Below are 16,458 nucleotides of genomic sequence, written 5' to 3' on the forward strand. Positions count from 1 at the left end.
TCATATCCCCTCACATATCAATTGTTTCTTTTAACAATTTTTTTTCTCTTTATCTCGCACCATAGCTTTTTTTAATATACTCATGGGAACTGTGTAGAACGACTAATAGTCTAACATATTTTAAATTTAAACATAAATTTTATATTAATATTATAAATCAAGAAATATAATTAAAGTAAACAAAAAAAATACGAAACTACTATAAAATAAAAGATAATAACCTGTGAGTTTAGTATTTCCAAATGCTTAATTTTTGGGTAAGATATGAGGGAGCCCGTTCTAGCAAAATAAAATTCAGAAGAGATTTAAAAAACTAAATTTATTTATTTATACAGTATTGTCTTTTATTTAAATATTTTAATTACTTATTTTTAAATAAAATTCAATATTTTATAAACTTTAAAAACATCTTCGTGTTGAGTTTAATGAAGTCATCAAACCTGCAATTGCATGGTGTATAGGATTAGGATTAATTATTCTATATTTTGGTGCCAAACTTAGAAGACACGTTCCGTTTTCATTTAATAACCAACGCTACTCAAATAGCAATAATAGATGATATAATATACTAAAATTGACTATATATGAAAGAATGCATCGTGATTTTAATTATCAATCATCAATATCATCAATAATATCAAATATGTATAATTAATTAAGAATTATTGTTATAATAATTCCATAAATACTATTATAATGGATTAGTGTCTCCAGATTGATAGGACTCTAACCCATAACCCCACCTTTCGATTTAAGACTAAAAATGCAAAAATGTGGTTAAGGAGTAGAATTAACTTTGAAATCTTGAACCCTAAAAGATATTCGAATTGAAGATGGGGAATTTGTCCCATACACATCCACTCTTCTAAGAAGAAAAAAATAAAAAATGAATTGAAAAGAAGAAAAGTGAGTGAGGTGTGAGGTGCTCAATCCAGTTCTTGTTCTTGTTTTTTTTGGGTCTTTTGCTCTGTCAGTGCTATAGAATAATGCAACTGGTGGTAAGTGGCAGTGAAAGGAAGAGAGAACCTTTGACTGAGCATTAATCCATTCTTCCTTTTTCTTTGCCAAGATTTTCAACCCCACCCACTCCCCAGCTCCACCATTTTTCTCTCTTTCACGGACCGTTGAATGCTGCATCCTCAAATATTTTACTCGAGAAATATCGAATTCCACTATCAGATTAAAGAAACAGAGAAAGGAAAAGGGAACAGCCCGTCTTTTATTCTTTTCTCTTTCTTTAGTTGTTTGCATTCTTCAAAAATCAACTCTGATTTACATCACTGCTTTTGTTTTCTTCTTCTGCTGCGGTTTCTGTTTTCTTTTTTTGACTTGTGATATCAGTTCTTGCTTCTTGGGGCTGGTTCAGCTCAGCTCAGTTTTGTGGGGTTCTGATCAACAGCTTTTATTTATTCCCCTTTTCCTATTTTGCTTTGTTTTCTTTGATTTTGTTTAATTTGGTGGGGTGGATGATTATGTAGCGTTGAGTTACGGAAGTGGGAGTTTAGTGTAGGATTTAATGAAGAATTTAGGTTTTTAGGTGGTAAGTGTTTCATGGATCGGTCAATTCCCACGATCTTGTACTCGGGTTTTCTATGCTTTGTGCTGGTCTTAACGATATTTTCGCGGGTTTCTGCAAACGCGGAAGGTTTGTGTTTTGGTTTGTTATTATTGTTCCTCCATTGTTTTGTTTTTAGTTGTTTATCTCTGATTAGGTTTTCACTTTCTCTATTGGGGAACTTGATGTAATGGGTATACGTTGACTTGAACTGAGTTCAACTGAATGGTAAAATTTGCTTATGTTAAAATTAGAATTTTTTGGATTTTGTGATCAGTGCGCTGAGCTAAGACTGGTAAAGGAATTATTCTCCTTACGGATATGGAGTAAATTCCTGACTTTGATTTATAGAACGTCAGATCACAAATAAAGATATAATTGCAGTGATTAGGTGAAATTCGGAATAAATTCTCTTGATTTTTCTTGATGCTGCCTTGTGACATGTAACTGACTGTGAATTTTTTTTGGAGGAAACTGTTGTTTCTGTGATTCATACAGTTGTGCTGTTTTTTTGTAACTTAACTGGAATATTCAAATTAAACCATGTCTGAAAGCTGTGTTGGTGCAGGCGATGCCTTGAATGCCCTAAAGAGCAATTTGGCAGATCCTAATAATGTTCTTGGGAGTTGGGATCCGACCCTTGTCAATCCTTGCACTTGGTTTCACGTCACATGCAATAGCGACAATAGTGTTACACGAGTGTAAACTTGCTTTTATATCTCATTCTAGTGGAGCTGCTTTATTTCCATAGAAAGTAGGACCATCAAATTATTGAATATTTTTGTGTTTGTCTATGCACAGTGATCTTGGCAATGCCAATTTGTCTGGTCAACTGGTTCCACAGCTTGGTCAGCTCCCGAATTTACAGTACTTGTAAGTCACAATTTTTCAGACTAAAGTTCACCTTGTTATATTTATGCTAGTCTTTGTCATGTTAATTCTTACTCCATAGCTTCTACATATTAATTCACGACTTCCTTTCCACTATTTGCTTTAATTTTCAAGGATAAAAAGGTTCTATTATTTGTGTGAAACTTAGGTTTCTCTTCATGGGAAAAATTATTGTCTTACTCTTATATTTCTGTTAATTCTACAATATGTTTCCTTTTGTTCACTTGAATGAAGAAAGCTATGCCTTTAGATACGATTCTTTTCCAGTACTTACTCATACTGGAGTGAGTCTCACAGTGACATTTATTGAATTTCTGTTGTAAAGCTCTCGCCCGTTTTAACTTAATAGACAGCAGGAGTTTATGCTTTAGTATGTTAAGAAGGAATACTGGGAAGAAAATATAGCAACTAAGAAGAATGATAAGAAAGAGGAATACCACGAACATATGTTTGAACGTTTTGTGGAGACTTTCCATTAGTTAAGCCCTTTTTATGAGCTAAGCCGCATGCGATTTGTTCATAATTCTGTAAAGTGAAGCTCTTGCCTTCATGGAGAAAATGGTAACATTCTCCCATATCATGTGTGTGGATAAGGCATTGATTCTTGCTGGTTGGAATAGACCAGTTTTGGGCCAATGTTTTATGCTTCAACACATTGTCACCATAGTTTTCTACGCTAGATTGTTGGATGTAGTCCCTACTGGAATAGATCACAAAAGCTATTTGTTACTGGCTAAGGTGGTGGAAGATTAGTTTTGTATTTGTGGTGGCTGAACGTGCTGCGGAGATCACTTGATCGATGGTTGGGTCCGGAAACCATCCTGATTTAGAAAGATTTTCGAACTAGTCAGAACAGACTCCTACTATGAATTTGTATAGCATACTTTTACATCCTTTCTCATGCAAGTGGTTGACATTTGAACTTCACCTACATGCTGACTCAATATTCAATAATAAGGTCATGGCTGGATCTACAACATGCATGAACTTATGGGCAGAGTTCAGCATGTGTTCAGTACATGACTGTTACTAATGCTGCAAGAGAGGCGTAAGAGCAGTATTCTTGAAAGGTCTGTAAGTGTGGAATTCCTGACCTGTCTATACAGTAATTATGATGTTGCTATCTGATTACTCACGGTACCAGTCTGTTCATAGATTGTATAATTGGACCGCCGCCCTTCTTGTTATATGTTTTACATTCAGTCTTGGTGGTCTGAGAAAGAACCAAGATATTATGACGGTCAATGATAAAGAAAAAAGATGAAAGAGGAAATTTAATCTCCTAATTCTGCAAAAATAAATACCATCAGTGTGCCCATCTGACATTGAACTGAATTAGGACATCTAGTGTCCAACTGTACAACTACATCCAAGAGTAAAGTAAAAGTTAACTATGATATTATGTTAAATCCTAAATGACACTTATAGAGATGTATATTTTATTAGATTCCCAGATGTGACTCAGAGTTGAAGCTATCATGCTATAGACGATAGGTTCAACTTTACGTGTCTGCAGCTCTGTCTTTATCTCTGAATTTTACTTACATATCATCTGAAAAATCCCCCCTCTCCCGTCCCCAACCCCAAACAAAAAGAGAAAGAACAAAATCTCTCACTCTCTTTTTCTCTCTTCTCGCAGGGAACTTTACAGTAACAATATAAGTGGAAGAATTCCTAATGAGCTCGGAAACTTAACAAACTTGGTGAGCTTGGATCTTTATCTGAACAGCCTCAGTGGTCCAATCCCTGACACATTGGGCAAGCTTCAGAAACTGCGTTTCTTGTATGGGTTTCTCTTTTTCTCGTTCCTACTTGTGTATATTTGTCTTTACGTTTTCTTGAGATCCTTTTGCTTCTTAATGTGTATGTTTTCCATCTGGAAATAGGTGACATACAGTCTACGGGTAGAAGTGTTGAAGTCTTTCCTTCCATGCTTCATGGAAAATTATTTTCTTAAACTTCATTTGAGTAGTGAATTTAGAAGGATGAGAAAAATGGAAACCACTGTTGTTCCTTTGTGACTATTAAGTTTGAGTTGACTTTCGCCTTCATTATGTAATTTGTATTTCCAGTTTAGTTATTTAGTGTCTAGTTTCCTATGCATAGAAAATTGTGCCAAATTTCACTATTATTGCATTGCCCTCATGCCAAAAGATCGACTTTAAGTTGGTAGGAATTGCTTAAAAAGAGAAATCAACAGTGGTAGACAATTTTCATGTGTATTATTAATTGTTAAGATTTCTTCACTTTTTTGTAAGTTGCTAGTCGGATGCTACGATCAATCTTGTAAGAAGGGCTTTTATTGCAGAGCATGACTACTTCTGATAGCAAAAAAGATAATTGGCAAATGGGGATAATAAATGCTTAGGGAAAGGGAAATGAAAATAGTTTCCTGCAATGCAGATTGCCGGTGACACTTTTACCATACAACTGGAAGAAATACCTGAAAATTAAGCATTTGGTTTTCACCTTATTTATGTCAAAAGAAATTGAGGAAGTTGCAAAACACAAGGCAGAGGCTGCCTGAGTTCTATGTTACCCCTCTCAGGTAGATGGTGGATGGCTATGCTATGTGTAATGACAGCAACTGCATCAGCTTCTCTTTGGATTTGTTTGTTTTCTTTTGAAGCTTAACAATGTATTTTTACCCCATGTACTACATAGGAGGCTCAATAATAACAGTTTGAGTGGAGAAATTCCCAGGTCTCTGACTACCATCTTCACACTTCAAGTCCTGTGAGTAGGAAATCAATAAATTTCTTTTATCTGGTGATTTTTACTTTTTTTGTCTTTTGATGAAACAAATTCATTTCTTATTTAAAAATGCAGCGATCTTTCAAATAACCAACTCACGGGAAAAATTCCGGTCAATGGATCCTTTCAGCTTTTCACACCTATCAGGTTTATGACATTTCATTTGCTTTTACTGAGGTAGACAGATTGATTGGTATTGGTGTTATTGCTGATTTCTTCATTCCTTTCAGTTTTGCCAATAATCGCTTGGAGCCTCTCCCTGCATCTCCACCTCCTCCAGTTCAACCAACAACTCCATCTCCTTCTCGAGGTTTGGCAGCCATCTTTGCCTCAACTCTATTAGTTTCCTGACCCATTCTAGAAGGAAAATGGAACTTTAATCAAGTAGATGAATACAACATCACTAGATTATTTTGGTACTGGATCTAGAAATATATGCGTAGTGCTACTAAGATTCTGTAAAATGCATTCACCTGAACACTTTTCTTCAATGAATATAGTACCATTGTGGAATTTGATTTACTATGTGAAAGAATAATATAAGCTTATGAATGAATTGCATTTGTAGTTGGAAACAGTGCTACTGGAGCTATTGCTGGAGGGGTTGCTGCTGGAGCCGCCCTTCTATTTGCTGCTCCTGCAATTGCACTTGCATGGTACCGAAGAAGGAAGCCACAGGACCATTTCTTTGACGTTCCTGGTCAGTTGATCAAGAATTGGCTTTTTTAAAAGTTGACATACATCATATGATCTCAATTTTCACTTAGTTTTGTATTTAAATTGCAGCGGAGGAGGATCCAGAAGTTCATCTGGGACAGCTCAAAAGATTCTCTCTACGTGAACTACAAGTTGCAACAGATAATTTTAGCAATAAAAATATTCTTGGTAGAGGCGGATTTGGTAAGGTTTACAAAGGCCGGTTAGCTGATGGTTCTCTAGTAGCAGTCAAAAGACTAAAAGAGGAACGTACTCAAGGTGGAGAGCTGCAGTTCCAAACAGAAGTAGAAATGATCAGCATGGCCGTGCATCGAAATTTACTTCGCCTGCGTGGCTTTTGCATGACACCAACAGAGAGGCTCCTTGTTTATCCTTTTATGGTCAATGGAAGTGTTGCATCATGCTTAAGAGGTAGGCTTCATCTGCTTTTGGAATTTCTTTTACTGTACTTGGTCATCTATTTTTGTAGGGATTATTTTTTAGAATGATCATCCTAGAAGTAACTGTTTTACATCATAACCTGACCAACTGCAGCTGATCTAGACTGGTATAAATGTCAGATTTGTTCAATTTGGATTATCCTCACTATCAATATGAGAAGCTTGAATTGACTGTATAATACTAATGTTGATTTTGCTAATACTATACCCGATATACTACTCAAGATGTTCTTTTTTCAAGTGATTCACATGTTCTATAGCAGCTTGAGTAGCTTAAAAAATTCAGAATGTTGTTTGGTTATCCATACAACTGTATAGACAAAAGCAACCCCATTCCAGAACATAAATGCCAAGGAAGTTTTTGGCATCTTTCCCTGATCCGCGATGTGCTATTCTCTTCCTATCCATGTTTTGTTTCAACTATATTATTTCTCCTCTCCCACTCCAACTTTACTCCCCAATTTTTTCTTCAACCATGCAATTTCATATATTAGATCCAGATAGCAGATATACACATTCAAATAATTGAGAAAAATGTGCTATCCCATAATTATGTTATATATTGAAAATTTAAGCTCACAAATTGGGTGTGCGACCAGCACCATTAGTGATATATGGCGGTTTAACAGCATAATTATATTTCTGTTCCGTCATATTTTCCAATAGTACAATTTTGTCCTTTTGGTTCAGTCCTTGTCACTATTTGTTCCTAATACTGACAAACTCATCCTCGCCAACTATTAAGAATTGCTATTGCAGTTACAGAAATGCAATGGAATAGAACTATAAAAAGTTTGAAATGTTTAAGGATGAAAAAGTTTGTATGTAAATGTGCGTTGCAGTTCAAACTAACCATTTTTGTTTAATAATGAAAATGAGGGGCTAAGTTTGATTGGAGCTGGGACATGGATTAACATTTCACTGGCAGCAAAATAAGGGATAAGAAGTGTAATTATTCTGCAATTTAAACAGTTGCTTTTCTAGCTAGCTGTAAGAAGAATGTGCCATTCAACTGTTATTGGTATGCCTGTCTGTGGAAGCAACTGGGTGAATTTCTTGCAGCCTTGTTTTTTATTTAGATATATATAGAGGGATTGTGGATTTCCTCATCCTCCACAAGTCAATATTAGTTCATAAGATGGTGTATTTTATTTCACCAGTCCACTATCAATTTAGAATTATGTCAATCTTTGAGACCTACCAATTCTTCAGCTGTTCTTTGGGTTTCTGGTCCATGTGGAAATTACTTGTGTGATAATATAAAATGCCTCTACCAACACCCACATTCACCAGTCATATGAAATAGCACCAATTCCATCAACATCTCCAGGTTTTTCAGCTTTTATGCAATTCTACTCTCATGCAGTGGTGCCGTATGTGTGTGTGCCCATGAAGTGGCAAAGTTGTTGAACAAGGTAGTGCATAAAATTCTGTATGCATATTGGTTATGGTGATGGTTGAAGTGGATAATATTTGTGTTAATTTGCTATATTGTATCAATGTGGTAATGCTGCTGATATGCTATTGTCCAAGTAGTATAGACTTCTGCAGTATCACTCGAATAGGTCCACTATGGCCTTCTGGCTTGTATTATTTCTGATGGACTGTTTGATGCATTGTGCTAGAACGACCTGAATCACAGCCTCCACTTGATTGGGCAATAAGGAAACGCATAGCACTCGGGTCTGCAAGGGGACTTGCTTATTTGCATGATCATTGTGACCCGAAAATTATTCATCGTGATGTCAAAGCTGCAAATATATTGTTGGATGAGGACTTTGAGGCAGTCGTTGGTGACTTTGGGTTAGCTAAACTCATGGACTACAAGGATACACATGTTACCACAGCTGTACGTGGAACAATTGGTCATATAGCTCCTGAGTACCTCTCTACTGGTAAATCTTCAGAGAAAACTGATGTTTTTGGTTACGGTGTCATGCTTCTTGAGCTTATCACTGGCCAGAGGGCATTTGATCTTGCTCGGCTTGCCAATGACGATGATGTTATGTTACTAGATTGGGTAAGCATTGACATTTCAGAAGCACCCTCATACTCTTTTGTTTCTATAAGCTTCTCTTACTCGGTCTCTGTTAAAAAATAGAAAGTGAAATGCTCATGCTGTATTGTGGTTATGATTTTCTCTTTTGCTTCCCTCACAGACTTCATCATTTTGAACTTCCGATTTCAGTTACTGCATCATGACCTCTCTGAATTGATTAATGCGAAAATATTTGTACTGATTCAGGTCAAGGGACTTCTAAAGGAGAAAAAGTTGGAAACATTAGTTGATGCAGATCTTCAGGGTAATTACATTGATGAAGAGGTGGAGCAGTTGATTCAAGTTGCTCTACTCTGCACACAGAGCTCTCCAATGGAGCGCCCCAAGATGTCGGAAGTTGTCCGAATGCTGGAAGGTGATGGCCTGGCCGAGAGGTGGGAAGAGTGGCAAAAGGAAGAAATGTTTCGTCAAGAGTTCAGTCACACACATCACCCCAACACCGATTGGATAATTGCTGATTCCACTTCTAATATCCGACCTGATGAACTGTCTGGGCCTAGATGATCTTTGGTTGTTCAGTTCTACGGTGCACATTCGAAACTCTAGGCGGCCCTCCATCTTTGATTGATATTTTTTTGTATATGATTTATTTCTTTTCTCTATCTTTTTTCTTCCGTTTTGTTTTTTCCGCTTTGTTAGCATTCCAGTTTTCATTATGTTCCAGAATTTTGATGATAAGGGAAGGTCTATATTCTGTAGGTCACTTTCAGGTGCGATCAAATCCATTGCAGGTATGGTGGTGGAAGCACCAATGTTTTTTTTTTTTCTTAAACATTTACCAGTGTACTCCATTCTTATGTGTGGAATAGCTAAAGGTTGTTAATAAATAATAAGCAGGTTCATTTTGTTAGGGGGCAAAGATGCTATTCAGCAATTTTTATGAGAACAAAGTTCTCACTTTTTATTAGGGATTGCACTAACAAAGAATCACAGGTCTTTTGTGGATCAAACTTCACAGTCAATTTGGGAATGTGGGTTTATGGCCGTCCAATTGCAAGTTGCAACAACGTTATTTCCCAAATATTATGTATTTTATGTCGCTCTAACAATCAAGAGTTTCAAATAATTTTTTCCATCCAAGAATTTCAATTCAATCATCATGCCTGCCCAAGCAAGAGGTACGCATTGTACACAATAATAACTCAATATCATCTCATATTTGAATCTTACATTTCAATTTTACAAGCCCCGCATTATCAATAAGTACATTCGACATCTTCTGAATGATGGCAAAGATCTGATAAGATGATCTTACTGCCTGCATCACATTTTACACCTCTTCTAACCCACACTCATAACGACATCCAACCAATCTATATAGGACATACTCCTGAATAATGGCAAAGACCTGATACGATAGTCTTACTGCCTGCATTACATTTTACACCACTACGTGACCCAACACAACCAAGAAAATGGTAACAATAACAATACAACACCATGAGGCACTCAATTACTTGGAAAACGAAAACTCCGGCCTGTCTCCAGACCACCTAGTCTGATTGATGAAATATCTCCAACCAAAAGGGAACTTGCTAAAGCGTCACAACTGGAAGCAGATGAAAGAATGTGATCCAACATAACACAAAAGCCTGATCTCCTCCTTGCACTGAAACAAAATTGTAGTTGTACCTTTTGCGGGAAAAATAGAACCAAAAAGTTCACGTACAGAGTGTTTGTAATTTCTGTTCTCGCAAACGGGGGGAAGGCTTCACTTTCTGCTGCTTGTTCCAGCCCGTGGTTTGCCTTTCACCTCAGCCTCCTGCCATGAATAACAGAAGATAATAATAATGTGCAAACTTGCAGCAGTAAACAGTTGTGAGGTCAAATAAAAGAATGTCAAACATAATTCAAAATGATAAAAAGAAGGTACCTGGGGCAGATGTAGGTAAATATAGGTCTTTGCTGTTGATGGATTATGATTTTCAGCACCCTTGCTCCAATCATAACATACCTGAACTTGGAACAGTAGACAATTCAAATCCAGACATATCTCAATTTATTGAATTACTGATATTAATAACAATGCAAGTTCTTTGTTCCTTTTTTCTCCCCTTAATGAATTTCAAGACATGATAATGGATATATTTTATTGAACAAGTAGCCAAGACATACCGCATATGCAAATATTGAACCATCGTTGTTGAAAGTGCTGCAAGGTATTGGCTGATTGCACCTCAGCATAGCCTAGAGAATGATGAAATAACTAACAGTATTGGGATGGATGTCTGTATAGAGAGTTGCATAGAACAAAATGAAAACTGAAGCATATGTTATATATACCTTAAGCCTCTGTTTGCTATCTTTGTCCCAAAAGTTAAAGGCTCCATCAGATCCAGCAGTGGCAAAAGTGTGATGTATCTGATGTGCAGCAATAGAAGATTGTTTAGCGGAGAAGTATAGAACTAGTAGGACATGTGACACAGAAAAACAACTTTTTCATTAAGACTTCTTCAGAAATTACAGAATGTTAGAAATTTGTGAACGCAGGAATATGATCAAAATCTTTCCCAAAAGCTTAAGAAAAACGCAAGACAACTTGTTAGGTTAAGAGTTGAGAGGGAATAGATAACTGAAACAATTATGAGACTTTCTTTTCAGTGAATTATGAAACACTGCATTTATAGAGAATCCTATCTATTTATCATGCATTAAAGTCCATTGATGAAAAAATAATATCTATTAGATTAATACACAGATTGCTAGTATAATTTGAACCCACAACCTCAAGTCTAGGACCAGCTTTGCCAAGTGAACTGGCCTCCATTGGAATTGAGAGTATTCAGTTTCGCAGTTCTCAAGAGTCAGCATTAACTTTGACTTCCAAAAAACAAGAGAGATAAGAATTTATGTTGGCAATTTTCTTCTAATAGAACAAGTGAAAACACACAGCAAAACTCTGATGCTGTTTTTGGTTGTACATTTTATGAACCTCTGTTTTTGGTTAAGCTGATGGTGTTATCTGAAGTGTAACTCATGAAAACAAGAAAGGGTGAGAAACCGGTACAACCTCCATTTCATAAGAGACCAGAAACACTACTCCAGTATATAATACATTGTAAATGATCAGAATCAGATAAAAAGATGCATGGAGTCATGGACCATTCTGCAATCGATTCAATATAGAATACTGGATGGTGGACAAAAGGCTCAGTATGATATTCTTTTCCTGATAAGGAGGGGGCAATAGCCCTTTGGTACATCAAGGCGAACAGAAATTATATAAGTGATTAAAAGATTTTAGGCCACTAACAACTTCAAAATTTCACCCAGGCTCCCTTAAGCGAGAACTCGAGAAGTGAAAGGAAGAGAAAAGGCTGAAAAGCTGGAATGCCAAAACATCTAGCTCAATGAACATTTAAATAAAACAACTTACAGGATGAAAATTCAGTGAATTCACGGAGTAAATGTCATTGCCGTCTCTGTGGCACTTGAAAGTAAAGTTTTTACTTGATTGTGAATCATCAAGATGGTGTACACCGACTCTCCCTTCAATTGAGCCAACCTACAAACATATTGTCAAATCTGGCAGTATTGGTGATGAACTAATTCACTATAAATAGTGATTGGATTAACAATAATGCAACCTAAGAATAGGTTTCTGATCATTTAATGTTAAAGTTTGAAGTATCCCCAAACATGCATGGAACACAGTGAAATTAGTAAAACTGAACATCTCAGCAAGCTAAACAAAGTCAAAAAGCAAAGAGCATCAGACCGATTAAGAGAGATTTATTCTTCCTGTTCTCAGTTCCAGAAAATCTATAAGATTAAGTACTCTATCATGTAATGTCTTCAGAGCATCAACAAGCCTCTTAAAGAAATAAAATGATTGAGGAACAGGTGATTGTTTTCTGTAATCTTGTCCTTCCTTTTCTGTTAGACCTGAATTGCTTAGCTGGTGATGAAGAATCAATAAAGGACCATTTTGTCCGGTAGGTAAGAATTTGCCTTCATCCTCATTTGTTGTCAATTTTAGAAAACAAAAATATCTCTCTGTTAGCTTCGTAGGCAAAATAAAGAGAATTCAAGAGAAAGGAAAGACCATAGAATGATATACTTCCCAGCATACATGTGGACATACTTGAAAGTTACCAAGTAAACGCATTGAAAATTGCAAAGCACGATATATTACTCGATCAAATTTGTACTATAGTGAAACATACAAAGCAGCGAAGCTTAAACAACCATATTTAAAATATAATATTATATCACTCATTAGTGTACTTATGTGTCAAAATCCAAATGCAAATGGAAATATCAGTAGTTGAGTTGAATAGGAATAAAGATGCAATTTTTTGCATTGTATTGTTGCCCTAGATCATACCAAATTGGATGCATTCAATTAAGATTGACACCAAAGAAAAGACTCAAGTCTCGGCATAGGCAGACATCTTCATACTTTAATGTTATGCCAATAGTAACATCATTATAAGTGCCACCCAAGCTAAATGACAATAAAGCATAATAGATACTTATGCAGACAAAGACTATTCGCATAATAATTTCCACGGATAGGAAAACTTACTAAGAAGCCTTGCTGATCAGGGAAAGCAGCTAAGCACCTAGTCTGGTACTTCAGCGGTGACACGACTCTCTTAAACTCCGACTGCCATATCCCAGAAGGAGTTGATCATGTTTGCAGAACTCAGTACCCCAAAAATCTCATGGCATATTTACTACGATTTATCAATCAAAGATATGTAAAGCTCAGAAATATATACAAAATCCAACTCCTCTTCTGTTTTCAGCCTCGGAGGAAAGAAACTAAAATAACAAAGACTATGCAAGAGGTATTTTGGGCTTTCCGAATAGTTATCCCAGTCTTGTATATACAAAAGCATCAGAACAGCTGCAGACAAGTACAGCCTAGAACAGAAAAAATGGTAAAGGAAACTTAAAAGATTGTCATACATAGTTTGAAGGATATTCAATGTTCTATCAACCATCTATTAAACGACTTACTAAGGCATTAAAAAAAATACAAGATCTGAATCAACACACTATTAATATAATTGTAGAACTTGACATTTGAATATAGTATTGGCAAGCATATGTCGCTGCTTTCTAAAATGAGCTCAACCGATACCTCACACTCTTTTGCACTTCATGAAACATATTAGAATAAGCACAAAGTCAAACATAAAGTAGAATACCTGAGGGTTCTGCAGGTTGAAAACTATAAGATTTCTATCAGCAGTGCCAACAACCATAAGAGGATGTCTAACAGTAAGCGCATAGCAGCGTTCGGGAAGCTGTTGCACCCAAGTGGGATTTTGCTGTCTCAGATCCCAATACCTAAAAATAAATACCAGTTTTACCAAGAGTAAAGCTCACCTTTCTATGTGTAAGAAAATTGCATGTAAGAGAGGACAGGTCAGATTGCTACAGGCCTAACTAGAGGTGGAAGTGAAAATATTCACGGTGAAGATGTTAACAAAAGTTAATATTGTTGGCCTGGAAAGAATAAGTGTCCAATAATCCTCCCTGGATCACTATATCAAATATAAACTTAGTTTTGATAAAATAAGATGTAAAAGCCCAGAAGTGTCGTAAATGAACCGGGGAGGAGATAGAACCACTAAATAAGATAAGAAAGCATTAGTCTGGATACGTATAAAGTCTCACAACAAAGAAACTATCCACTAGCCCCTTCCTCTTCAACTATACATGCATTGTAAGAGGCGCAAAAAAACACAACATAATAAATAAATATAGAAGAGCAATAGATCTTGATAGTGGACAAAGGAATGACATTAAGAGAATAAAATAAAAAGTTAACAGTGAGAATCAAATATAAAAATACATGAAGCAACAGAAAATGCCCAAAGATTATTCTCTTGTAACAAGATTACATTCTGTTGCTGAGCTACATAGATATAATGTGAATGAAGCTTTTTTGCAACGGATAGAATCCTTCTTCAAGATATATCCCTCTTTTACATGTATATTACAGAAGGGCATGCCTCTCATATCTAGATGCCTGATAGGGATTGATCGTGGTTTAAAGTGAGTGGAAGCGCTTTGGAATTGACACACACATTAAATCAAAACAAGCAGCTTAAATGATTCTATAATCTCGTAGTAACTATAAAAGGCATAGACAAACTACCTAAGTGTCTTGTCCCAGCTTCCTGTGACTAAGAGATTCATTTCCGGGATCCAAGCAAGCTCTTTCACTGGAGCATCATGCATGGCCACAGTCACGGGTTGGCCACCAGATAATAATGGCCACATTTTAACTTGTTTGTCACAGCCTCCAGAAAAGACAGTTGTCCCATCATCCTTCCAAGTTGAACATAAGACCTGCCAAAATTCCAGAATAAATAACTATGGGGACAACCAAATCATTTGAGTATAACCAGAAGGCTATATTGATGACGTATTACCGGATGGTCATGTGAAATTGATGCCTTAGGAACAGTGCTGACACTGGTTCCTGATTTCATTACCTCCCAACATCTTACCTAAAAAGAATTTCATAATTATACCAAGTTAGCTCTTTGGACAATTAAAGCAACAAAGGAAGCTTCTTTGTGGAACTCCCCTCACCACGTCCACCATAAAAGACAACATCACAACAAACACGAAGAAAAGCTTCACATGATGAGAATTCCTAATTTGGGGCTCATATAGACCAACAAAGCTTATAAGGAACTGGAATAATAAATATCTAATTTAGTACGAAAATTTGATGTGCATTGCCTTCAAATGAAGCCAACACGGCTTTTGAAATAATACACTGCAGGAAGCTCCCAAGAACTGCACTCAATTTCATGAATTTCAATCCCTTTTTACATTAATAACGGCCTTGCGCCAGATAAGATCAAAACAGAAGGAAACTAACAAGCAACCACATCCATTAAACTTTAGGGGAAAAAAGAAAATGGACAGAAGGAAGAAAACAGAAATTGAACACAAAACTGGCGAAAACGAAATTACCTGATTATCCCACGAAGTAGCAACCAAAAAATTGGCCTTAGGACTAAAGCTCAGGCTCGATACTGAATCACTTGGCGGTTGTACCACCTTCAGCAAAGCGCCCCCCCAAAAAGAAAAAATTAAAATGGGGAAAAAGAGCAAAACTCGAACTCCACAGAATGCGGAATGTAGAAACCCGGTGAGAAAGTAAATTGCAGTTAAAAATGCTCAAATTTCCCAAGAAAAGAATCACATTACCTCAGTTGAACGGTTCGGGTTTACGTTCGTCGAAGCAGCGCCGAACGTGGCCATATCGTTAAACCCTAAATCCTAACTAATAGGACAATAAAGCTACAGAATATTCAGAGCTTACTTCTCAGAGATGAGAATGACCAAAAATCCAGCACCGCATTCACTGTGTGTTGTTTGTGTATTTGTATGAAAAAGGTTTCAGTGAGAGAAGACCGGTAAGCGAACCGCAACATACTGCGTTGGGAAAAAGCTATGAATTATATGTAATTTTCCATCTAATTAAGAAAAAAACCACAGAAACAATTTAAAAGTTAATAATTAATATAAAATTAATGTGTTGTGCCAAAATTTGATATGGAAAAAGTTTTCTGCACCCACAAAATCCAGTTTTTGGGTAGGGTCGGACTCAGACCCAATATTTTTTTACATTTATTTTTTCTGTAAATTATACTAGTTAATTTAAATTTATTTATTTTATTTTTATTTTTTCATAATATATCAATAAATTTAGAATGATTGGGATCAATTCGCAAATAACTCTTTTTTGATAGAATTTTTTTTAATATTATATCCTTTATTATGTCATTTACAAAATAATCTTATGAAAATATCAAATCTACATATTTAATAGCAATCGAATTTAATATTATAAAACTTTAAAATTTAATTTTATCACTTCAGATCTTCAAAATATGATATATTCGGATTTATAAATCGCACAAAATTTTTTATGTGTAGCTAATTTAAAATAAATATCAACATCAATTTGGTATCTTTATATTATAAAAGAGGATTTCAAATTTGAATGTAATATTTAATATAGGGTTAAATGCAATTTGTCTGATTGTGATATGTGAATGAGCAAATAC

General features: G+C 35.9%; 2 protein-coding genes across 3 annotated transcripts; one reads left to right on the forward strand and one right to left on the reverse strand.

Annotated features, from left to right (window-relative positions):
• Positions 902-9,275, forward strand: LOC105169199 (BRASSINOSTEROID INSENSITIVE 1-associated receptor kinase 1). Its single transcript, XM_011089540.2, has 11 exons — positions 902-1,645; positions 2,124-2,256; positions 2,357-2,428; positions 4,086-4,229; positions 5,111-5,182; positions 5,276-5,347; positions 5,431-5,510; positions 5,769-5,900; positions 5,987-6,328; positions 7,983-8,377; positions 8,603-9,275. The coding sequence occupies exons 1-11, from the start codon at positions 1,552-1,554 to the stop codon at positions 8,918-8,920; spliced, it is 1,854 nt and encodes a 617-aa protein (XP_011087842.1). The 5' UTR covers positions 902-1,551; the 3' UTR covers positions 8,921-9,275.
• LOC105169198 (protein RAE1) lies at positions 9,552-15,837 on the reverse strand. Of its 2 annotated transcripts, none has more exons than XR_002287528.1 (11): positions 15,596-15,837; positions 15,359-15,445; positions 14,806-14,883; positions 14,529-14,722; positions 13,573-13,714; positions 12,945-13,025; positions 11,793-11,921; positions 10,700-10,777; positions 10,532-10,622; positions 10,290-10,370; positions 9,552-10,178 (listed from the first exon to the last, which is right to left on the reverse strand). XR_002287528.1 is itself a non-coding variant. In XM_011089539.2 (11 exons), exons 1-11 carry the CDS (start codon positions 15,647-15,649, stop codon positions 10,128-10,130), a joined length of 1,047 nt encoding a protein of 348 aa, XP_011087841.1. In that variant the 5' UTR covers positions 15,650-15,836; the 3' UTR covers positions 9,552-10,127. The 2 variants fall into 2 exon arrangements, 1 of the variants encoding a protein (XP_011087841.1); XM_011089539.2 differs by having other exon boundaries at positions 10,532-10,603; positions 15,596-15,836.

This window comes from Sesamum indicum, linkage group LG8 (assembly GCF_000512975.1).
Source record: "Sesamum indicum cultivar Zhongzhi No. 13 linkage group LG8, S_indicum_v1.0, whole genome shotgun sequence".
In the NCBI taxonomy this organism is placed as follows: domain Eukaryota; kingdom Viridiplantae; phylum Streptophyta; class Magnoliopsida; order Lamiales; family Pedaliaceae; genus Sesamum; species Sesamum indicum.

What these genes read in the sequence shown, in the direction of transcription:
- LOC105169198 (XM_011089539.2), bottom strand. Translation starts at nt 15,649, where the DNA reads ATGGCCACGTTCGGCGCTGCTTCGACGAACGTAAACCCGAACCGTTCA. An exon ending in CAATTTCACATGACCATCCG is followed by an intron (nt 14,723 to 14,805) that starts GTAATACGTCAT and finishes GAATTTTGGCAG; the next exon opens with GTCTTATGTTCAACTTGGAA. An exon ending in GTTCAATATTTGCATATGCG is followed by an intron (nt 10,371 to 10,531) that starts GTATGTCTTGGC and finishes TTCCAAGTTCAG; the next exon opens with GTATGTTATGATTGGAGCAA.
- LOC105169199 (XM_011089540.2), top strand. Translation starts at nt 1,552, where the DNA reads ATGGATCGGTCAATTCCCACGATCTTGTACTCGGGTTTTCTATGCTTT. An exon ending in CCATTTCTTTGACGTTCCTG is followed by an intron (nt 5,901 to 5,986) that starts GTCAGTTGATCA and finishes TTTAAATTGCAG; the next exon opens with CGGAGGAGGATCCAGAAGTT. An exon ending in ATGTTATGTTACTAGATTGG is followed by an intron (nt 8,378 to 8,602) that starts GTAAGCATTGAC and finishes GTACTGATTCAG; the next exon opens with GTCAAGGGACTTCTAAAGGA.